General features: G+C 38.2%; 1 protein-coding gene across 4 annotated transcripts in view; it reads left to right on the plus strand.

Annotated features, from left to right (window-relative positions):
- NRPA2 (nuclear RNA polymerase A2) overlaps nucleotides 1–25,152 on the plus strand; it is a 122,105-nt gene that overhangs the window by 3,154 nt on the left and 93,799 nt on the right. For 3 of the 4 annotated variants that reach the window (XR_016044816.1, XM_020666417.2, XM_088852341.1), the window contains exons 5-11: nucleotides 1,817–1,880; nucleotides 2,134–2,204; nucleotides 13,851–13,928; nucleotides 14,044–14,089; nucleotides 14,260–14,440; nucleotides 14,527–14,579; nucleotides 14,721–14,794. Coding sequence is in view for 2 of the 4 variants with exons in the window: in XM_020666417.2 (XP_020522076.1) it covers nucleotides 1,817–1,880; nucleotides 2,134–2,204; nucleotides 13,851–13,928; nucleotides 14,044–14,089; nucleotides 14,260–14,440; nucleotides 14,527–14,579; nucleotides 14,721–14,794 (567 nt within the window). In the remaining 2 variants the exon portion in view is untranslated. Of the gene's footprint in view, nucleotides 1–1,816; nucleotides 1,881–2,133; nucleotides 2,205–12,399; nucleotides 12,549–13,850; nucleotides 13,929–14,043; nucleotides 14,090–14,259; nucleotides 14,441–14,526; nucleotides 14,580–14,720; nucleotides 14,795–25,152 lie in introns of those variants that run through there. The other variant, XM_088852339.1, reaches the window with a different exon arrangement.

Below are 25,152 nucleotides of genomic sequence, written 5' to 3' on the forward strand. Positions count from 1 at the left end.
TCCATGCAAGTGGTCACTTGTGTTCCCTGGCTCCTACGGATGGATATCCAATTGCACACCACATCACACAAATTTATAAACAAAAACACACGCTATGAGGTCAAATACTCCACCAAAAAAAAAAAAAGAAAACAAGAAAAAAAAAGAAAAACCACTCTATGAAGACCTGCAATACCTCCTTAAATCTTCCTTGTGTGACGGCAAAGTAGTAAATGCTGATTCCTATCTTTGCTAAGATGCTATGTTGTCTAAGTTGGTCCAAAGTGGGGATTTTATTTTTGTGAAGCCATTTAATATTGCCATTATTGGGTGCTTTTGCACCTTCTTCCACACTGTAAACTCTCAAGACTCTCAATCGTCAATTGAGTGAATGTTAGATTCTCTAGTTGTGGTATATGTTGCCGAGAGACTTGGATTTGTTGTCTGCGTGGAGTAGGGGAGTGAGAATGACAAGTGCAAGAGCATTGGAGTTGAGGAGGGACAGATGATTTTGAAAAGGCTGAGTCTTTTGATATTATGAAATATGGGTAGCTTAGATAATCCGGTTTTTTCAGCCCCTAAAAAAGTTTGGCTGTATTATGGGATTTCGGCCCCTAAAAATTTTCGGAGGTATCTGGGTTTGGCCACATGTAGCATTCTTGTGGGGGTTTTGGGATATAAGAGGACTTGCAATACATATCATAAATGTTAAAGATCAATCATGGCAATTTAGATTGCATGATGTGAAGTAGGTCATTGTCCTTTTCAACAGACTGAGATATTTCAATGTCTATCAAAATATCCATGTTGAAAAGCAAAATGACCCCTTTCACATGGATATTTTAATCATTGAAATTAGGAAACAATTCAAGATATTCGATTATGGTGGGTATCGGCATGCGGTGTATGAAGCCCTATGAGATGCCTTAAGTTTTAAAATTGAGGATATCGAAAAGATTGGTGGCTTGGGAGAAGCGAGGATTTTCAAGTGTACTATCGATATTAGGCCCTATGAGATGCCTTAAGTTTTAAAATTGAGGATATCGAAAAGATTTGTGGCTTGGGAGAAGCCAGGATTTTCAAGTGTACTATCGATATTAGGTAAGTTCCAGTAGGAAGCTACGTTTCTTTGGGGCACATTAGTCTACCAGGTGCAGCCAATATGTTTGCTTCAGATGTGCTTATTGTGGAGCTCGTAAATTGTTCCACTGCTTTTAATGTTGTATGTTTGTCTATTTGGGAGCGGATTGTCATTGGAATCAACACAGGAGTATTAGTTATCTAACACTTTTAAGGAGCTTACCCCGCTCTTCCTTAGGAAGCATGTCAGCCATCTCACTGGCTTCTCTATAAGTATGGATAAATAAACTTGCTGCCGATGAATCACTCAAAGCAAGGATCTTCTCCATAATGTCTACTAGGTGCCAAGGAAAAGAGGATCCTTTAGCTGTCCATCATATGTCATTGAGAGAATCTCCCTCAATGATGAGTGGCATGGAAAAGGAATCCTTAAATTCTCTCGGCCCTAATTGAAGAGTGTTAGCTTCAGCCTTAGAGAAATAAAAAATCCCAATGAGACCCAATGGAGGTGTTTGTTTATTATCTAATCATGTATTTATTTATTATTTTTGTTACCAGTTGTAATTTGGTGTTCTTTTGCTTGACTTTTCCAAATGCAGATTGTTATTTCTTGATGCAAAATGACTTCTTATTCTTTGTCAGTATATATATATATATATATATATATATATATATATATATATATATATATATATATATATATATATTTATGTTCTGTTTACAGATTTGTAATTTCCTCCTTGTGGTTCCTTTTTAGATACTTCATCTGCAACGGCTTGGAACGAGTTGTACGAATTTTAAATGTGACGAAACGAAATTATGTGAGCCATTCCCTGCTTTACTGCTTTACTGCTTTTCTTTTTTCTGAGCTATTCTCTGCTTTACTAGTATTTTGTCAGTTTCCTGCTTCTATTGAAGGATGCATAGGTTGCAGATTTGGTTATTGGGTTTACCAGTGTTTTTCAAACTGTAGGTTGAGTTTTATGAATTTTAAATCAGGGGTTCGTTGGTTTTTATCTTTCTTGATACTCGTTTTCAAAATTTGAGACATGTTTGTTGGAACTGGTTTGTCAGCCCATGTGTTTAGAGAGAAGTTTCTTCCGTAATCAAGGATTGGGATACACTGATAAGGCCATTGTTATGAGGTGAGGTATTGTGATTAAATTTACAAAACTGCATATAACTATACGTTCTTACAGTAGTTTATTCAAGAAAGCTGTTCAAAAGACTAATTTCTAATATTGTGAGCTATGATGCACAAATAGTTATCTATGCTAAATAATACAGGTTTTGCATCCTATTAACACTGCTACTGATATTGGATGCTCCTAAGATACTCAGAAATATAAAATAGCATTATAATAAAATTCATAATATGAATAAAATATGTACTTATGGATAAGGGAATGTATACTATGAGACTATCCTTTTTTGTTAAAAGAAGGTCGCATTCATCTCCAGCCATTAGATGTGAAATTTAGACACTAAAAACAATGCACAAAGTTTGAGAAAAATTTAATTGAGCATTGTGTATAATCAATGGCACACCCTTAGCCATTTGATTACACATTTGATGGCTAGAAATAAGTGTAACCTCCTTGTGTCAAAAGTAAATTGTCTCATCTTATATTTTCTCACTGGATAATGATGGAGTTTCTATATCATGTATGTATCATTATGTCAGATGTATATGTATTTATAATGTACAAACTATATTATGTATTTATCTGTGTGTTAATTGCGACACTGGTTTCCATATTGATGTCCTGGATTTTGAGGAAATTCCTGAGTTCTATCTCTGCTCTCTGCATTATATCTGTATCTGGGTGTCTTAGGTTGTTAGCTGTGCATAACAATTTGGTGCTTTTTCAATTTATCTTCTTTGAGATGCTTAGTGTTCATTCGCCTTTCATGTTATTACAGTTCAACAGTGTTCTTGTTGAAGTTTATCTGCTTCTTATGCGATATTACCTAATTACACCATTGATTTGAAGCTAAAGTAGTTGTTATATTTTGCTTTGCCCCGCAATTTCTCAGAGGTAAATTTTGCGGCTTTGCATTTTTTCTGGACATTCTTTTCCTTAAGCCAGTTTGGAATTTTCTTTGTTGATCTTGACAGCATGTATGTAAGGAAGCCTGGAATAACCTTCAAATGTATTTGAATGAGATAAGACTTTACTTCCTTACACACTTGCTTGTATGAAGGTCAATGTCTTTGTCCTATCTCACAGAGCTCCAGACTCCAGATTGATTGACTTTTTTGAATCTTTACCCCACAGAAAGGTGGTGACAGATATCTGATCTCTAAGAGATGACAAACATGTATGAACTCAACCAACAGTGTTCAAGGATTCCATCTATATCCAGAGGTGCCATGATCATGGCAACCATTTGTTTGATTATATAAGCAATATCTGCATGCTAGTTCTATGTCCTATCTTCTGAAGAACTTTGTGCGCTTCTGCATTCCATTTTAACTAATGCTCAAAATTGTTCATGAATGGATATGACTTGGGAGTTCTCTCATAAACTCAACCTATCTACAAACAAAAACACAAAATGAAGGAACAAGACAGAAAAGGGAAGGGCTCCATGCCAGGCCAAGTTATTGCATATTACATGCATTGGACTACATATATATACTACCTCGAAATCATAATTGACATATTATAGTCTAGAACATCAGGGGTTTGGGGAATCCCATCAAGAAAAGGGCCCTATTGATGTACTCCCCCAAGTATCCTTTGAAGTTAGCTCAAGGGACCTTAAGGAGAATCTGGATCATCTGGGATCCTCTCTCCCATGACTTGCAAGAGTTAGGATCCTTCACTGTTGCAGTTTGTCTATCTAAGGTCTCAGAACACTTCCATTGGAAGTTCCTTTATAGTATATGGTCCCAATATGCCCCATCTGAGAGACCACTTTTGAAAAGAACTTGATTGCATGGCTTCCATGTCACCTAGCCCCTAATATTAATATGACTAAATTTTTTTTTTTTGAACTTTTTTTTTTTGTTGTACTAAAGTTGTTTTTTGAAAAGAACACAGTGGCCTGATTGAAAGGTGTGGCTATGTGGAAACATGAGGTATTAAATTTAAAATTTTTCTTGTTCTTTTATTCAATGTACCTGAATTCCACTTACATGGGTTACTGAATATTTTTTTTTGAAGAAAGGTTAACTTGTATTGAATAGTAGAAAATTACCCAAGTAGAGCGAAAGAAGACGGCAGCCGACAAGTTAGGTTCTCAGAGAACAAACTAGAGGGAAGAAGAAGAAGAAAAGAAAAAATAATGGAAGGAGAAAAGGAGGACAATTTAAATACAGCAAAAAGCAATAAAAGGTAAAACACTATCGGTAGATTGTCGGACATCCTCAGTGGGGTTTTGGTCGACGAGCAAGCAGATAACCACTGTGGATCTGTTGCACGTTCTTCTATGAGCGCTGGTACATCAGGAGGCAGGCTGACTTTGGTGGCGGCTAGAGTAGTACTGTGGGCCGGTTGCACGCTGGTACCTCAAGAGACAAGGTAACTTAGGAGGTAGCTAGCTCCCCTGAGGGGTCAAGCGTTGTATGCAGCTTGGCAGCCAACAGTGGGTCAGCAGAGGTAAAAGTGACCCTCCAATGAGGGCTTTCTTTTACAGCCCCAACTTCAGAAGATAAAAACTTGGGCATGACTATCTTCCATAGGCACTGCTGTTACGAGAGGTTGACTGATTATGGAAAAGAGTGTAGCGGCCTTCCCTGAGGAGAGAATGCTTCCGTGAAGGAATTGGCAGCCTAAGAATAGCTGCTGCTAAGCAGAGGGTCTTCAAGAAATTAAGGCTTGGGCAATACTGTCTTCGATGAGTACTACATCTTCAAAAGGCTAGCTCCAGAGGCTAGCTGCTCTTCAGCGGGTGGACCAAAGGGAAGTTGTAGAGATGATGGGATTGAAGATTTCTTTTGGTAAATGTCACACTCTTTTTTTTTTTGTGGGGGAAGGTAAGGGATAGAAGTTATAAGAGTATGAGTGGGGGAAGTACAGAGATAGAGCGGGTGGGGGAAGCTTACAAAGGCAAGAAGAAAGAGAAATAGAGACAATGTTTAGATTGGGGGAGAATAGGGGAGAAAAGGGGAGAAAGGATATGGTTGTATATTAGGATAAGGTAAGATAGGGGGATTAGAGAGAAAGAGAATGTGAATGTTGGAAAGAAAGAGAAAGAGGAGATGGGGGATAGAAGAGGAAAGAAAGTGTGGTTGTAAAAAAGAGAGAGAGAGAGAGAGAGAGAGAGAGAGGTGAAGCTAGGTGAGAAAGGAGAGGAGGAAATAGAAGCAAAAGAGAAAGATAGAGAAAGGGGGGAGGGAAGGATGGGGGAATTAAGTCACAAAATTGCGTACCTTTGTTGTCGTGGCCGAACTAGGATCTTCATCTCCAGTTGGAATGGAAATGGAATTCTGTAGCTACTGAAATGGGGGGCTACTAAATATTGCTGTAAATAAAAAATAATACCCTAGATACAACCTAGGATCTTTATTTTCAATGCCAAAAGAAATAGAAATTATCAAGGACCATAAAATAAACTTCTACTATAATTTTTAGCACAATACATGTTCTTGGACATTAACAGAAAAATAATAAATAATACTGAAAGTTAATTAAAACTACTGATAAGACTTTCTAGAAGATGTATGGAGTTACCCTCACAGGTCTTGGTACACCCCACACATGATTCCCTGATCGATGGAGCTTTTTTACTCCTTTAGGTGTTGCTGAAAATTCTGAGATAGGTAAGCTTTGTAGGCAATACTTCTTTTTCTAGGGTTTTAGAGAGCTCAAAAACCAACTAGGGTTTATAAAAATCCTATGTGAACGAAATATGACTAAATTTGGGAATTGATCTCCCTCTAAGCTGGGCTTCTCGTTTCTTTCTTCAAAATGCAATAAACCATAGCTCTAGGGTTTTACATACTACCACCATCTTTCTTTTTTTCTTTGGGTGGTGTGACACATAAAAGAGGAGAGAGGATGGTGTGACTTTCTATGGGACCAAAAAAGGGAGTCACGTATATTTTTCACTTAAAGAGAAAAAAATAGTTGCATGGAGGATAGAGGGAGAGAAAATAATAGGTGTGTGGGAGAGAGAGATCTTAGGGCATTAGAGAGAAATCTTTTGTAATGAGAGAGGGGGTTGAAATCTTGTTTAAATAGAAACAAGATCCATTTCCTATTTTTGAATAGGATTCTAATCCAAGTATGCCTTATCCAATTTCCAGCTAGATCTTAAGGATAAATATAAAATCTGTGGGATGAGAGATTTAATCAGAGCCATCTATCCCACAAATTATCGATCATGATTTTGGGTAGAAATATAAGAACCTTATCTCTTTGAACTTTTGACCCAAATCCAACTCCTTTTTAAATTTGAAATACAATCAAACTTAACCATTATCTAAATCTTCTGTAATCAAGGATGATCTATCTTTAAAATTCCCATAGGATAGGAAACCAAATCTAATTTACAGTCAAAAGATTTCCTATAAAATTCTGAACCAAATATATATATATTTTTTGATAAACGTTAACATTTGAATTACTGGAAGAGGAATAATACAAGTTTGGGGTTAGTCCGAGAGTACCCTCTAGGCGGGACTCTTTGGTAAAAAAGATTAGGTCGGAGGACCCTATACAAAAAATGGGGTTATAGTATAGTCCCCTTACAAAGTTTACAATGGGTTCACAAATATTGGCCCCTTGCAAGTGCAAGGTTTACAGTGAAATAACAAAAGTGGGCTAAAAAAGTTACCTGTATAAGTGGGCCAAATAATTTTTTTTTTTTTTGAAAATGTATTTTGAACCAAATACTAAGAAAGTGAGGGGTGCCCCTCTTTCTCCTAAAAAGTGGTGTGCCCACTTTTCCTTAAAAAGTGGTGTGGAGTTTTTTTTTTTTTAAAATGGCGTTCCACCTTTTGGTAAAAAGGTGGCATGCCACCCTAGGAGGCTGTGTGGCCATAGGGGTGGCTCACATACATGTGGGGGGTTGGATCCTTGGTCCCGACATGTGTTATATCAAGATTTGAAATTTTAATGATTATTATAGTAGAAATAATATTTTAAAATTCTGAAAAATTATTAAAAAATCATAGAAACATCTATAATACCAGAACAACATAAACTGGGAGTTGATTGATATCAATGGGTAAAAAATAGCGACAATAAAGGCACTCTACGCTTCTCAAAAATCATGATCTACTATTGTTTTCTTATCCAACCCAACAAAGACCCATGACCCACAATCTCTACAACTTGTGGGCTGCCAGTTTTATCACTTTCGTGGTAATGTAATTATTATCTATATTTATCAAAGTCAAACAATTTAAAAAAAACATGGAGGAGGAAGAAGGACCATCAACATCATCATCATCAAAGCCTTTTGCCAGCTATTTGGGGTCAGCTACACGAATCCTTGTCTGCCAATGAAATGTTTTGGCAAAGTTCTATGTTGGCTGCCTACCTAACACAATCCACCACCTTTACCAAGGCTCGGGACGAGTTAAGGGAAAATTTAAGGGCACCAGGAGAAAGGACCATATATGGAAAAAAGAGACTAATGCAACCATATAAATATTGCATGTATTGCATCAAATTTGACTTTGAGTTGATTGTATTTTGTTTGTTTGTTTCTCTTTTTTTAGAGGATTAAATGGTGCCATAACCAACAACAATGCAACGGGAACTTACGTTATCAATTGATTGTATTTTACTAGGGGTCCTGGCTGCCTAAGCGGGTCCCCAGACACTTGGGCAGCTTGCATTGTTTTTTTTTGGGGTTGGGGGGCAACAGATCCTTGCGGATTTTTGGATCCTCTTGTTATTGGATATGGAATTCCATTTTTTTATTCAATAAATAAGATTTTATATTTTTTGCATGTATTTTGTGTATAATTTATTTTTCAGAAATCATAACTACAGATCAAACATAAACAAACACGACTTCAAATGATCAATAAAATAGTTAAAATTTAAAAGCATCATTAAAAGATAAAAGCAACTCGGGATGTCCATTATATCTCGTAAGTCAAAGTAACAACATATTACTTCTTAAAGAAAAAGTCACATTTGACAATCAAAGGCCATGAACTACAAAAAGTAGTCTCCTTCACCCCACAAATATGATGAACTCAAATATAAGGTTGAGTTTCTTCATCATTAACAACATGAGGTCGACGTCCAAGACCAGCATCAAGTGCATTTGAATTTGATGATGATGCCAAGCCATTATCATCAGAGTCATCCTCCTCCTCTGCATAAACTCCTCCGTCCCTTGTTTCCTTTGAGTCTGTGTCCTCCTCCTCCTCCTCCACTATCGTCGTCCTCCTCTTCGTCTACTCCTACTCTTTCCCCTTCCCTCTTCCCCCTTGCCCCTTCCCTTTTCCTTTGCCACTTCCATCCCCTTACTCTGAATGGGGGATCTAGTAGTTCTCATGGGCCTCAATGCCATACCAATCGCCTCTTGATCTTGGGTCCATGTCAAGCTCTCTCCCTTGAATGCAGTTTCATCCCTTGCATCCTGCCCGACCAACCATTCACTTGTTGGATCTGAATCTTTCACAAGTATGGGGTCTTTAATTGAAATCGCTCTAGATGGTGCGTCTACTCTTATGATAATGATAAAAAACAAGGTCGTTCAGTCACTTTTGCTCGAGTATATTTATCTTCTTTGTAAGTACCTGCTTCATAGTACATCATTGCACTATTAGAATTCATTACTTAAAAATAAATATCGAGGAAAGTTAGTGTAGTAATTCAATAGGAGATGAGGGTCAATGGAAAATTTACCATCTCGATTGTGCTGAAGTTGCGCTCGCAGCCTGATGATGTACAAGTCAATTTCAAAATCTGCTACACTATCCTTTGCAAGTTAGGGGCAGTTTGTCTATGGTTTGCTCACCAAGAAGCTGTAAAACATTTAAAATAAAAGTAAGTAGAGTGTGTGTGTATATATATATATATATATGAGTAAATTTAGAAATTAAAATTTAGAAAATTAGATATAGAACACATCTTCAACTTACATTGATATATTTTCGTCCTCTGCCTTACTGCGATGTCCGTCCCAAGTGTCCCCATAGAGCAATGATAAAAGCAAGTTCCATAGGCATTTTGTTCTTGGGCATCTGAGTCAGGGTGGAGCTTCACATTGCACTTGTTAATTACTTCCATGACACAACCCCTTTTCTCTATCGCATGATTAAAATAGAATATGCAGGGTTGAGAAAATACTCTGCTTGGTGTAGGGGTTTGTCCAACGGCATATCCCAGTTGTCATCTATAATTTTCAAAATAAGGCCATGTTTGCTTTCATCTTGCTTCAAGTTCAGCTTGATTTTTTCTCTTGCAACCTCCATTGTTTGTAAATATGCTCCATTGTCAGTTCCTTTTCACTATCCACAAGGCGAAGCTCTTTTACTAGTGGCTTAACAATATGGAGGCAAAACTAAACCTCAAATCCAAAACTTGGCATCGTAAGAAAGTCATAGACCTTTTTGCCTTTGTCTCCTTAAACCACTTGCTCTCCTTCCAACCTGAGGAGACAAACATGGTTCGAATCTTGTCTTATTGCTTATTCAGAGAATCCAACGACAAGAATGAAGTGGCAAACCTCGTGACCCCCCGGCCTTGCCAAGTCAGTCCCATCTGTAAACTTCCTCAACATGACTAAAACATTGGTGTGGCTATAAATTAAAACTGCTGCAACTTTAGCTTTTTCTAATATCAGCTTTCTTCTTGGCAATTTTCTCAAGCATGAGATCGATATAATGAGCTATGCATGGCGTCCAGAAAATGTGCGGCCTTGACCTCTCCAACAATCTACCAGCTGCAATATGGCCTTAGCCCTATTTGTGATAGCCTGCACAACATGTGACTCCCCCACCTCCTTAATGTACTGATCCACAACACCAAATATGAAAGTCGCATCATGAATCTTATCTTTTGCTTCAATGGATTAAAAAAAATGTTTCCCACATCTTGACCTTCATAACACTCCTTGACCTCCTGTCGATCAAAGTATCTGTTATAATGTTCACCCCACATCTGCCCCCAACATCCTTGTGGGTCTTCGGGTAGTCATTTATTAGATTCACCTTTCTTCAAGGTGTAGGGGCCGTATATCTTGGGCCACAGTGCCCCACTGCCTCTAACACAACTTGGAAATCCTCTAACTGACAGTATTAAATTGTAGACCTGCTTGAAATTACCATCGAACCACATACCGATTAACACTTTTTCTATTCAGCTTCTTCAAATTACTCTCTAGACTAGTATGTGCCGGCTCCATTTCGCGAACCACCACTTCAGGATCAAGAGGGGGGGAATGTATCAACGGGCCCCCTTCTTCGACGTCTCTTATTCCCAATGGTGCTTGTTCAAGATATGGGGGCCCCTCCCTCTCCATCTTTATCTTCTTCATCTATTCCAAAGATATCTAAAAAGGCCTTGATGTCTTCGTATTGTTTCCTTGTCTGTTCTTTCTTCTTTTGAACCCCTTCTAAAAGATCAAACATCTCTTTATCTCTGTGGGAACTTGAGTGCATAGCATTACGGCCCCTCTCTTGTTGGCCAAATGCTTCCTCACCTTTTTGCAAAATTTGTAGGCTACCCTATTCTTGTCATTAGGGTTGGGACAATATCCATATTTTCGACCTAGATTAGCTTGTTTACTTGAACTCGAGGAAGACATTTTTCACATACAATCCTTAGCTATGAAGTATCAACTTGTCACCTAATCCTGAAAATTACATAAAAACAACAAAGTAAAACTTGAATACATTTTCAAGAAGTGGAAATTGTAGATACTAGATACATACACAAAAGCATGATTCTATGTTAATTTCCCTCCCCGTTAATTTACAACTATGTAGTCTAAATATTTGAATTTTCATATTAATCTTCTAAAGAATATTAAGAATTGGTTTTCTAAAAAATTACAAATAGGCAATGAAGTAGAAAGAATTAATACGGAATAAGTATAGTATCCTCGAAGGGGTCTGGGTACTAGAAAGGAGTCAGTGGAATAACGCCTCAGGAGCTTGGAAATCCTTCTCCCCTGCTCTCTCTCAGTTCAGAAAATTCATTAAGTTTTACTCTAGAGAAGGTTCTAGAGTGAGATTCTGGTTAGATTTATGGTTAGGAACTTCTCCCTTGCAAGAAGTGTTCCCTACCCGTTATACAGTTGCTCTAAACAAAGAATCTTCGTTTGCAGAGGAAATGGTTATGCTAGGAGGCCGAAGAGTGTGGAACTCATTTTCCGATGGAACCTAACAAAAGAGGAAACCAATCATTTTCAGTTGCTTTCGACAACCCCATACTACCTCTTCATTCCCATTTGAGGACAAGATGCTTTAGTCTGGACTCTAGCCCCCTCTGGTAGATTCTCGGTATCCTCTTTCTACAAGATCCTAACCCACCCCCCCACTTTTCCTGGGAACCCCACTTCGGTACTGTAGAAAGTTTGGTCCACCATCACCCCACCCAAGGTCCAAAATTTCAACTGGTTCGCTCGTTCCCAAAGAGCTCTCACAGTGGATTATCTTCAAAAGAGAGGGATCCCGATCCCCAATAGATGTGTTATGTGCCTCAGCGAGGAGGAATCTAATCCCCATTTATTCATTCTCTACGACTTTACCCATGAACTTTGGGGCCAAGTGTTGCAGCTCTTTGGCATAAAATGGGTCACCCCTCGTACGGTCAAGGCCTTAATCTCTTATGACTTACATTCTTGTTGGCCGAAGGCTGGAAGAATCTTATGGAAGGCTACTATCGCCACAACAATCTGGACAGTTTGGGTGGAAAGAAACACTAGAATATTTCAAGGTGCAAAACTCCACACATCTGCACACCTACACAAGGTAATCTCATTTGTCACTTTCTGGGCCTTTTACCACCAGGCTTTTTCGGGCATACCAGGGAGCTTCTTCCTTAGTCAATGGCAAAATATCCTTCATCACCAACCCAGATTGGCCCCAAGACCTTATAACTGGCAACCACCTCCAGAAGGCATCATCAAGCTGAATTTTGATGGTTGCTCCCTAGGGAATCCTGGCCAGGCAGGGGCAGGAGGGGTCTTTAGAGACCATCAAAGCAATATCCTCCTAATGTTTTTCAAACATCTTGGTCTCAAAGACTCCCAACACGTAGAAGCCGTGGCCCTCGTAATAGGCTTGGAAAGTTTCAATCACTCTTGGGGCTCACACCTGTTAGTGGAAGGAGACTCACAAAATGTCCTCTCCTGGGCAAGTAGGACGTCTTCCCCACCATGGCACTTAACCTCTATTTTTGACGAAAGTGATCACATTTGCAGGAATATGGATGTCTCCTGGAAGCATATATGGAGGACATCCAATGTTTATGTAGATCTGTTGGCGAAAGAGGGAGCTAGAAGCCAAGGAAGCCAAGGACAAATTCAAGCCGGGTTCATCTCCGTTTTTGCTTTGGACCTCTGGAATATAGGTTAAACACCTTGTATCTTGGCAACTTCCAACTGTGCTGTATTTTTTGAAAGCTTCATGTAAATCGATGTAATTGGGCGGATTTTATGAGCCCTTTTAATACATGATAGACTTAGGCATTTTTTACCAAGTCACCCTGCATGGGCAACTTTGGAATCCCGTGACCATGTAATTCTCCCCTTTAATACAATGTTAACATTTTCAAAAAAAGATAGAAAAAATTAGTACATTGACCCTTTAATATCTTGAGTTCCTAACAATCCAATGAAGAAGTAAAGCTTTGATCGAGGCAAAAAAAAAAAAAATCTAGGTGAAACCTACACATCAAAATTACAATAATTTAACGCATAAAATAAAAAACATATTCGTCGTGCAATTATTTAATAAGGCAATTATTAAAGTAAATCATGAAAAATTGCTATGGGGATAAAAGTTATGAATCATACAACATGCATAACAAAAAAATAAAATCAATTGGTTTGGGGGACATGGACTTTTTCTATTGAATTGCTTTCCCAAACTGAAAATTAAAATGGGAGAATAATCCAAATAGTTAATAACATATCAAATGTATATCATAAAGTATCAAAAAGAAAAAGAAAAAGGCAAAGAATAACATCATAAATCTTTTATACAAAAAAAAAAACATAGCCCTAATTTAAAATATTGAAATATACCAACCTTCTCTAAATGGAATCGACATCGGCCCAAATCGGAAAGTTTTGGTTCCCAAATATCCTCTTTTACAACTACTATAAGCCTCAAAACGACTTTGGGATGAATATCCTTTAAATCTGTGAGCATTCGATCTCATGACAAATCTTCAAATCTTGTTTTTTAAAGGGTCTTTCTCTCTAAACCTCACTAGAAAGGTTTTGGGGGGCAAGAATACCCTTCCCCCCCCCCCCCCCCCCCCCCCCCCCCCTTAAATGTTGTAAATACCCACTGGTTGTGGGGCATTTCCGCCCTCGGCCTTGAAATTTTGAGGTGGTGCCTGGGTAGCAGCCTTTCAGGCCAACTAGGTGGGCACCTTGGGCGCCTAAGCAGGCGCCTTACTACAGCTGCCTAGGACCTAGGCGGTTTGAGGAAATGGAGCAAATTTTTGTTCATTGCTTCATTTTCATCTAGTCTCGTCTTGGGCAAGCTAGCATGTCAAACTAGAGGATTGTGAGGCATAGTCTGCTTCATGTGTGCTAAATTCAATTCCAGAAGCTTCGAGGCATGTTTGGAACATTATTTTATTCAATTTCTATAGTTCTGTTCATGGGAAGTGGAACATAAACTTTTCCTTTCTTGTTTTCAGATGTGAGAGGGAAGATCTATCCTCTGTGACAGTCAGACTATATTATCTTGAAAGTGGGAGTGCCCGTCTTGGATTCTCGTGAGCAATTTTATCTCACTTTTGTATGACCTTGTGAAGTGATTTAATTTGTTTCAGTACCGGAAATCAAGCACTAGATTGTATCACGAGATTGTTTCCTTCGCCTTTCTTGTAGGATTAGGAGGAGTGAACGCCTTATTCCAGTAGGCATCATTTTGAAGGTATTGAGCTCTGAACCAGGAATTGTTTTGGATAGTTTCAATCTTTTGATGAGTTGTCCTTTATCAATCTTCGTAGTTATTTGGGATAAGCAGTGGGATCTTGGCCTGTAGCATTTGACATAAGCTAATTTATTTGATGTCCTTATTGATGCTTACCTGTGTTGTTGCAGGCTCTCCTTGATACAACTGATCGGGAAATTTATGATCATTTGACAAGTATATGTTCCGCTAAATCTCGTGACGTGAAGGGAGCTGTTGGCACCCCACTTGTGCGTGAAAGAGCAAAGATAATTTTTGATGAACTCAAGGAGTACAATCTTTTCACACGGCTTGAGTGTTTACAGTTTCTTGGTATGCAATCTTTTTTATCATGCGCCATCATTTATGAATTATACGAGGCCATTTATTAAACACTTTGCGTGCCATCTTGTGCTTAGGCGAACAGTTCGAACCACTAGTAGGTGATTTTGGAACTCAAAATTATGCTCATGTAAGTTGCATTTTGTTGTTTGCTACTGTGTGACTTTTGTTTGTTTAAATTGAGTGGGTGAGCTAATTTATGCTTTTAATGTAAAAGCAGTTCTTGGTATGCTGATTTGTCTCTTTTTATTTTTCTTTAATTCTCTTGTAGGTTGGGGAAGCATTAATCAAGGATTATATTTTTGTCCATCTGGATAATGGATGTGACAAGTTTGCATTGTTAATGTAAGCTCTAAATATTGTTCTCTCTCTTATAGATGTCTTTGTTTTTTTTGGTTTTGCATACATACTGTCACTGACTCATTCAGCCATGAATATTTGTATGATATTCACTTATAGATTTATACCACAACACATGAGCATTCATGTATGAGTGCATGTAATTGTATGTATACCAATGGATGTTTGTTCAACTAACTCATCTGTACATGGCTCACTTGAGCCATCTCTCAACTTGTTTTTATCCATTTGCATACAAATATACATGTGCACACATATTGATGTTTAGAAGCTCTTACTCACCCATTTGGCAAGCCATTTCAACTCACCAGGTGCTTTTTATCATTACTAACAATTCATGTTCCATTGCTCCTGATTTTTCGAGGGGATCAAGTTCTGTTTATGGATCTTAGTGCTAGGTACTATGGTCTCCAATTAGGCAGAGTTGGTTTTAAAACTAAGGCATAGAAATGGTTGAATATTTATGCCACAACACATGAACATTCATGTATGAGTGCATGTAATTGTATGTATACCAATGGATGTGTGTTCAACCAACTCATCTGGGTATGGTCCACTTGAGTTATCTCTTAACTTGCTTTTATCCATTGGCCGTAGAAGCTCTTACTCACCCATTTGGCAAACCATTTCAACTCATCAGGTGCTTTTTATCATTACTAACAATTCATATCCCATTGCTCCTGATTTTGTGAGGGCATCAAGTTCCGTTTATGGATCTTAGTGCTAGTTGCTATGGTCTCCACTTATGCAGCGTTGATTTTAAAACTAAGGCATAGAAATGGTTGAATATTTATGCTTGACCTATTCCTCAGTGATGGCATCTTGACCTTAGGATTCCGACTCATTTTGAGCATCCCTCTAATGATTCTAACTTGCAAAAGATGAGAAGAGATGTAGTCTATGGTGATTTTACATATTTTCGGAAAGGATAAACTTGCCCTTAACTTATTATGATAAATACATTATGAAGTGATACGAAGAAATTACATCCATATTTGGGTCTCTGCAAGAAATTGGATGCTTTGATAGTCAGGCTCATTGTGCTGCATCACGTTGCTCTCTTTCTTTGTTTTTTGTTTTTTTGGAGAAAAGTTTAACATTGCAGTAGATCTATAGTTATAATATGAAAAGAACCCCTTAGGCAACCCATCAGAGATGGGTGCTCTATAACCAAAAAATGGGATATTAAGGAAGAAGAATAAAAAAAGATTTGTCAGCCTACCAGAGGTAGGCTGTTATGGAGTTCTTTGCAAAGAGACAAGAGACAGCGCGAACTGTTAGAGAAGGGAGAGAGGGAAGAGATGAAAAGAGGTGAAGAGCGGGATATAGTTTCCGGAGATGTCATTTTATGATGTCCCTGGGGATATTGTTGGAGGTGGCCTGAGGTCCCCTGCAAAGTGACAAATTATTGTTGTAATAGTGGGCCAATCTCCATTGGGTTTGGGTGTTACCATTTGCCCATGATATTACATTCCTTGAAATCTCCTCCTAAGAGTTTCTGATGAAGCTGATGGTTCTCTTTAGGCCTTCTAGCAGTGCAATAGATTCAGGTGTGGTGGAATCTGTGTGGCCTATATACCTGGGAAGGATAGAATCTCGGTGCTGCAGTCTGCCAGACTGCCCCTCTATCCTGAGGGCCTCGGTTTCCTGAAGAGTAGCTGTCGATATTGAGTTTTAGAGAGCCTGGAGGAGGAGGTGCCCAACTGGCCTGTGGATGGAAGGCCTAGGTGCAAGTTGCAGGATGTTGTTTCAATGAGAAATGTAGATTGAGGAGCCTAAGTTGCCTCCCTGTAGATTCTTAGCCCAAAGAATCACCAAGGCTTTTGTGCAATTTAAAAGAGAGAACAATGGCTGGCTTTAGCCTGGGAAGGTTCGGCGATTCCTTTCATTCCAAATAAACCCCTGGCCAGCCAGTGTGGTGATTTTTCATATGTGACCACCTGTTTTTGGGCGAGGAGAGGCTAAGTAGGCCTAAAAAAGTTGATTGACACCTTTTCGATGTCAAATTTCAAATTGACACTAAATTTCAAAAAAAAAAAAAAAAAGAAAGAAGGAAAGAAACTTTTAATAGGTGATGGTCTATATGAGCATAATGGTCCTTAGGGACCATCACTATTTTCAAAATCTTTTGGTTAAGTTTCTTTTGTTTGCTCTTGCATTGCCACGTCAAGTGGACGTGGGCTTTAAGCATACAAGGGGTATGGTAACGGTTACACCTCGTGTATGAGGTGTAACTTAATAAAATATTATAATAAGGTATCTTAAGAGTTGAAATACGACAGGCGAGGAATCCCACCCTAGAATACTTTTGAGATTTTTCTCTCTCTGGTCGAAACACAGTGAACTTTTCTCTCAAACCCAATTTTTATCGGAAGATCCCTCTCAAATATTTTATGTGTAAGTGACATTGTCTTCCTGAAAAATAGTCTGTTTGTAATAAATAGTGATATTTCCGTCCAGGATCTTTATTTTATAAGTTTTGTTTGTAAGTGACCTCATTGTCTCAAAAAATAATCCATTCTTTTTAAAAATAAAATGAAATAATTATTTCTGTTTCTTATCATGAATTTTAGGCGCGATAAATTTTATGCGCACACGACCTCATTATCTTGAAAAATAATCCTTTTAATAAAAATTGTGATATTTTATCTATGTTAGAAATTTTAAATGCTGTAAATTCTTAGAAAAATAAATTTATTTATTTTTCTTGTCTAAAATTTTAGATATTATCAAATTATTAGAAGTAAATGTGATATTTCTGCTTTTAGTAAAATTGTGAGATTTCTTTCTACTGTTTTTAAAGATTTAGACATTGTAAATTTCATGTGCAAATATGACTGCCTTATTATCTGAAAATTGATATTTTTGCATTTGATTATAGCATTATTGTGAAATGTTTATTTGCAAATTAACATCCCATAAATAATGATAATTTCGTATTCTTGAATTTCTATAAGAGTTTTTCTATACATATTAGATTGGGAATTATGCTAGAATGTCTGTACGAACTGCTACCTTCCTAAATTTGAGCCCAAAATATTTGATTAGTGGAAATGTTATTGAAAGTGACTGTTATTAATGGTGTCAGTGAAATTCATATTAATGATTTCAGTGATATGTTGAGTACATGATATTTGCTGCTTTCGAATGTTTAAAGAGATTTAGAAATAATTTAAGTATGCAAGTGGACTCATCCGGTTCGCCGGTGAGGTATAAGTGGACCTATCCGGGACGCCGGTAGGGATTAAGTGGACTCATCCGGTACGCCGGTGAGGTATAAGTGGTTCTGCAGGGATTAAGTGGACCTATCTGGGACGCCGATAGGGATTAAGTAGACCCATCAGGACGCTGATGGGGTATATAGGTGACCTACTTGGGACTCCAGTAGGGTATTTTGTGAAATCCTTTGAATTATGCACTGCCGTTAAAGTGTTATATGCATTTCAATTATTTGGATTATAGTTAATTATGCATTTATTGAAAGTGAAACTGTTGATGCATTTCTGTTAATAGATCTCCTTTTTGAAAATATTGATATCTTTCAACCATGATTATTTTTAGGATTATGATGATAACTTACTGAGTAGCCAAACTCATCAAATTATGGTAAATATTTTTTAGGATAACTGCGGTTTCATTTGAGTGCTCGTCAGGATCAACTTTGGGAAGATATTGTAGTTGTGCTTAAACTTTCTTTTGTTACTTTTTAAAAATTCGCCATTGTAAATTGGTCCTAAAAAGATACGTATATATATGTTTTGACTGTCACATCTCAAGAATATCAATATTGTAAATTCTTGGGGTGTGACAATTATGGTATCAGAGCAATAGGTTTAAGATTCTTAGAAAAAAAAAAAAAATGTACTTAAAATAATACTTAAAATAATAATGACGTTGAAAGAATAGGAGAAAAAAAAAATATCCCTTTTTTTTTTAGTAATCAGGTACACAAATTTAGAGGACTAAATTTCTTTAAGTGGGGAAGAATGTAATAATTGTAAAATTTCAAAAAAAAAAAAAAAAAGAAAGAAGGAAAGAAACTTTTAATAGGTGATGGTCTATATGAGCATAATGGTCCTTAGGGACCATCACTATTTTCAAAATCTTTTGGTTAAGTTTCTTTTGTTTGCTCTTGCATTGCCACGTCAAGTGGACGTGGGCTTTAAGCATACAAGGGGTATGGTAACGGTTACACCTCGTGTACGAGGTGTAACTTAATAAAATATTATAATAAGGTATCTTAAGAGTTGAAATACGACAGGCGAGGAATCCCACCCTAGAATACTTTTGAGATTTTTCTCTCTCTGGTCGAAACACAGTGAACTTTTCTCTCAAACCCAATTTTTATTGGAAGCTCCCTCTCAAATATTTTATGTGTAAGTGACATCGTCTTCCTGAAAAATAGTCTGTTTGTAATAAATAGTGATATTTCCGTCCAGGATCTTTATTTTATAAGTTTTGTCTGTAAGTGACCTCATTGTCTCGAAAAATAATCCATTCTTTTTAAAAATAAAATGAAATAATTATTTCTGCTTCTTATCATGAATTTTAGGCGCGATAAATTTTATGCGCACACGACTTCATTATCTTGAAAAATAATCCTTTTAATAAAAATTGTGATATTTTATCTATGTTAGAAATTTTAAATGCTGTAAATTCTTAGAAAAATAAATTTATTTATTTTTCTTGTCTAAAATTTTAGATATTATCAAATTATTAGAAGTAAATGTGATATTTCTGCTTTTAGTAAAATTGTGAGATTTCTTTCTACTGTTTTTAAATATTTAGACATTGTAAATTTCATGTGCAAATATGACTGCCTTATTATCTGAAAATTGATATTTTTGCATTTGATTATAGCATTATTGTGAAATGTTTATTTGCAAATTAACATCCCATAAATAATGATAATTTCGTATTCTTGAATTTCTTTAAGAGTTTTTCTATACATATTAGATTGGGAATTATGCTAGAATGTCTGTACGAACTGCTACCTTTCTAAATTTGAGCCCAAAATATTTGATTAGTGGAAATGTTATTGAAAGTGACTGTTATTAATGGTGTAAGTGAAATTCATATTAATGATTTCAGTGATATGTTGAGTACATGATATTTGCTGCTTTCGAATGTTTAAAGAGATTTAGAAATAATTTAAGTATGCAAGTGGACTCATCCGGTTCGCCGGTGAGGTATAAGTGGATCTATCCGGGACGCCGGTAGGGATTAAGTGGACTCATTCGGACGCTGATGGGGTATATAAGTGACCTACTTGGGACGCCAGTAGGGTATTTTGTGAAATCCTTTGAACTATGCACTGTCGTTAAAGTGTTATATGCATTTCAATTATTTAGATTATAGTTAATTATGCATTTATTGAAAGTGAAACTGTTGATGCATTTTTGTTAATAGATCTCCTTTTTGAAAATATTGATATCTTTCAACCATGATTATTTTTAGGATTATGATGATAACTTACTGAGTAGCCAAACTCATCAAATTATGGTAAATATTTTTTAGGATAACTGCGGTTTCATTTGAGTGCTCGTCAGGATCAACTTTGGGAAGATATTGTAGTTGTGCTTAAACTTTCTTTTGTTACTTTTTAAAAATTCGCCATTGTAAATTGGTCCTAAAAAGATACGTATATATATGTTTTGACTGTCACATCTCAGGAATATCAATATTGTAAATTCTTGGGGTGTGACACTAACGGTAGCTGAAAAAGAGCCAAAAGATGGTCCCATACAGAAGAGATGGTTGGACAATGGAGGAGAAGGTGATTGGCTGTCTCCTTCGTCCTCAGTTTGGAGTGCAGGCTGCAACTCTCTTATTGGCACAAGATACAATGGTTAAGTCAAGGAAGGTCTCTTCTCTCAAAATGATAAATGGTCAACATTTAGCCATGTGCAAGGGTCTAAGCGAAGGCTTGAAACTTTAGAGGTACTGGGATGGACCAAATTTTACAAGAAGCTGGACTTGGGGGCCTGAGCAGGAAGATGCAATTGAGAATAGGCTGTTAGTCATAGCACCCCACTAGTCGGTCCTCGCACTCAAGGTTAATGGAGAAGGAGTTCAAAGAACTGAGCAAGGCCCTGAATTGAGTCATTTCTATTTCGGACATAGCCCCAGACACTCAAAGTCTAGGTTTTTTGGGAAGCCACCCACCCTTCTTACATCCGTACTTACTGGGAACAACCTCCTTCCACCGTTGGTCCTCCTTCAAAGTGAACGTCCACCACCATTTTCTCAGTAAGGCAAGATTTGTCTCTTTAAGTTTTCTGATCCCCTAACCACCTGCTATTTTTGGTTGGCATACCTTATTCCAGGCTATTAAATGAAATTTATTGGCATCATAGCTCCCCTTCCACATAAAATTCCACGTTAAGGGCTTGAACTTGGAGGCAGCACTGGCTGGGATTTCGAACAATGACATGAGGTAAATGGGGTACATTAGCTAGGGTTGCTTTGGTGAGGGTATCCTACCTCCCAAGGAGAGTCCCTTTCCATTTTGCCAACCTACTATAGAAGTTCCTTATGATGGCATCCCAAAGGTGCTTTCTTGGTTTCCCTATACTAAGAGGCATGCCCAAGTAGGTGGAAGGTAGATTTCCTTATGCACATTCTAGGTGGGCACTGAGGGATCAAACTTCATCTTTCGCCATTCTAATACCCTATACCCTAGTCTTAGACATTTATTCTCGTCCCGATGGACTGTTCAAAGTATATGAGGAAAAGCCAAAGTTTATCTAGTTTGAGAGGACAAGCGAAAGTGAAGGCCATGGTGTTGTCCACATAGAGCAGGTGGGTAATCTTAGGGCCGTACTGAGAGGTCCTAAATCCCTATAGGGTTCTGTTTTCAAAAAGGTTTAAGATGGCTTTGGAGTAAAGTTCACCATATATTACAAATAGGAAGGGTGAAACGGGGTCCTCTTGTCTTAAACCTCCCCAAGTTTGAAGTATCCTTTAGAAGTCCTGTAAATAGGGCCAGAGAAGTTAGTATAGGAAATGCTGCCTTGGATCTAGGAACTCCATTTTTGCCTAGAACCATTTCCTAGTCTAGATCTCTTCTAAGACTGACCACCCCACATGGTCGTATGCTTCTGCCAGTCCAATGTAATTAGGAACTCCTTTTAATTGGATGAGATTTCTCCTAGTCCAATTTAATCAGTAACTCCTTTTAACCGGATGAGTATTTAGGATGAATGGCCTCATGGGTGATGAGAGCCCTTGGTCTGTCTATTTGCGACAAAAGCTGACTGAGACTAGGAAATGACTTTCTTGAAAAGCATTAAGTTTGGAGGCTAGGACTTTGATTAGGATTTTGAAGTGGAATTGAGAAGACTAATGGGTTTGAAGTCTTTTAGACCCTTCCAGTTTGCGGATGAGAGCTAGGGAGATTGAGTTACTTCCCTTACGAAGTCGGCCTCTCTCATGGAATTCTTTGAAATATAGAAGCATTTCATTTATTGTAACATGGCCCACGATCTCTGGGGTCAAATGGTGCAGCTATTTGGGGTCCAATGGGTTATGCCTCCGATAGTCAAGGATCTTTTATATTCGGACCTTGCTTCTCATTGGCCGAAGCCTAGACGAATCCTTTGGAAGGCTGCCGTGGCGGCCATCGTTTGGGTTATTTGGAAAGAGAGAAATTCCAGGATATCCAAGGCCGTACTACCTAAGGTCCAGTCCACAAGGTTACATCCTTAGTAACTTTTTTTGGAATCCAACTAGCGGATCTTTTTGGGGTTCTCAGCAAATACTGTCCTAATCCAATGAGAAAACATCCTGCAACACCGTCCACGGAAGGCGCAAAGATCTCACAACTGGCAACCACCCCTAGAAGGAGTTATAAAGCTTAACTTCGATGGTTGCTCTCTGGGGAACCCTAGTCATGCAGGTGCAGGAGGTGTCTTCAGAGACCAGCATTGCACAATCTTGTTTACCTACTCCGAGTATCTTGGCTTTCAAGATTCTCAGTATGTCGATGCAATGGCCCTTCTGTTGGGCATCAAAAGCTTCAATCACTCTTGGGGGCAATACCTTATTGCGGAGGGAGACACGCGTAATATTATATCATAGGCAACCGGGAGATCCACTCCTCCATGGTATCTCGCTTCGATTTTTGATGAGATCGCATACATTTGTTGGGATATGGTCGTCTTATGGATGCATACCTCGTGGACGTCAAACGCGTTAGTTGATCTTCTGGCAAAGGACGGGCTAGGGCCCAAGTTGAAGACCAAACCCGGTCCATCTTTTTTGCTTTGGACCACAAACGGTACACATAGTAGTAGATCTATTTGTAAAGGGGAAAACTTATAAGCCCATTTTTTGTAATTTCATTGTAAATCTATTGTAATCGGGCAAATCTATAAGCCCATTTTTGTATAGGGGTGACTGACCTATTTTTTCTGAGCGCCCCATCTAGTGGGGACTCTCGAATTAAAATGAATATGTACTCCAACTCTTTATAACAATACAAATGTTAACTCATATAAAAAAAAAAAGAAAAAAGAAGCATTTCATTTGGTAACCTATTGAAGAAAGCTATTGGGAAACCATCAGATCCTGGGGCTTTGTCTTGAGCAAGGTCTAAAATGGCCGGCTTATTTTCCTTTAAAGTGAAAGGTCTCTCCAGCCAAAGTGAGTCTTGGTGTGAGAGGGACCTAAAAAGTAGGGTGTACCAAACAAGGTCTGAGTTTGGGTCTTTGGAAAACAAGGTCTTGAAATATGTAATCATTAATCTCTTTACATGCTATGGTTGGGTTAAAGTTTGGTTCGCTACCGAGATTTGTGTAATTGCATTTATTCGATACCTAGAATTGGCGATTTTATGAAAGAAAGCTTTGTCCCTGTCTCCCACCATTAAAATTTGACCCTAGACCTTTGGTACTAGTAGAGCTCTTCTTGTTTGAAAGTTTGAAAGAGATATAGTCTAGCTGTGGCCCTTTCAGATAGCTGGGGTTCTGAGTCAGGTGTGACTGCCCACTGAATGGATCTTTAGAATAAGAGCCTGGATTGTTTCTTTGAAGTTGCCTGTGTAGGTTCTCTGCAAGGTTTTGAGTTTTGCTTTTAGGAGCTGCAATTTTTTGGATAGGCAGAAACCAGCCTAATCCTTAACTTGGAATGGGGCCCATCAATGCTAACCATGAGGGGGAAGTTTGGTACCTTGAACCAATGATCTCAAGCCTAAATGGTTTTTTGGGGCTGGGGGAAGGCAGCATATCTCGTAGGATAGGCTAGTTGTCGGAAGTGCTTTTTGGTAAAGCGTATGAAGTGGTTTCTGGGTACGAGGCCTCCCAGTCAGTATAAACCATAAAATGATATATTTTGGTCCGAATTGGTTCGGTGGCATTTTGGCCAAAGTGTGAGAGCACTGAGGAGAGGGATGCTAATGAGACATTTCGTTCAATGAAGGCTGAGAAAGCCCTCATACTAGCAGTTAGATGACCTGGTCTGTTTTTCTCATAAGTCCATCTTGTGACAATGAAATCTCCTCCTAATGCCCAAGGGATTGAGGTTTGAGGGAATTCAAATTGAAGTTATGGCCTGAGGTTTTCCCTAGCTCATGAGTTTTTCCAGATTCGGCTTTTTGAGCATCTCTAAGGGTAATAGGAAAGGTGAAGACCCTGGTGGATGCTGACAGGGGAGAATGGACCTTGAGGTCTCAGGGGACCAAGATACCACCAGATACTCCATTGGAAGCCAGTGGTATCGATTGGTAGGGTTGTTCTTTCACTTCCTTGGCAGTAGAAACTTTAGGAGAAGAAGTTTTGGTTTCGATGAGAGCTAGGATATCAAGGTTGTTGGAAGTGGCTAAGGCTCATTTTTAGCTGTGGTACCTAGGCCCCTAATTTTCTAGGAAAGTATATCATTTTGGAGAGTTGGGGCCTTGGGCTAATCTTCTTCTAGATCTTCTTCCGAGATGTGGGTGGTGTGTTTCATCTGTGGGAGTGAAATAGGCGCGTTGGGCAGCAGATGTCTGGCTCCTATCATAGTTTATTTCTGAGGTTAAATTTACAAGTTACTCTTGTGCTTTTCAATTTCTTGGGTTCAGTGGTTACTTGACAGCCACCTATATTATCTTTGAGAAAAGCGGCCAGGACCAAAATGGTTCTGTCATACATGAAGCCCATGCTATAGCATATCGTCCATGTGTGGCTCTCCTCTCTCTATTCTTCGAAGCTCTTTGATATTAGGTTGTACTGGGGACTGTATATCTGAATGGAAACTAATGTCTATCTTCCCGCCTTGCTCCACTGTGTCAAGGTCTAAAGGGTCCTTGATAGGTGTTGTTAAAAGTTGTGTATCTACGAGCAGAGATGTTTGTGAAGGCATTTGGG

Source organism: Amborella trichopoda, chromosome 11 (genome assembly GCF_054954075.1).
Source record: "Amborella trichopoda isolate Santa Cruz 75 chromosome 11, AtrichopodaSantaCruz75HAP2 v2.0, whole genome shotgun sequence".
NCBI classification, from domain to species: Eukaryota; Viridiplantae; Streptophyta; class Magnoliopsida; order Amborellales; family Amborellaceae; genus Amborella; species Amborella trichopoda.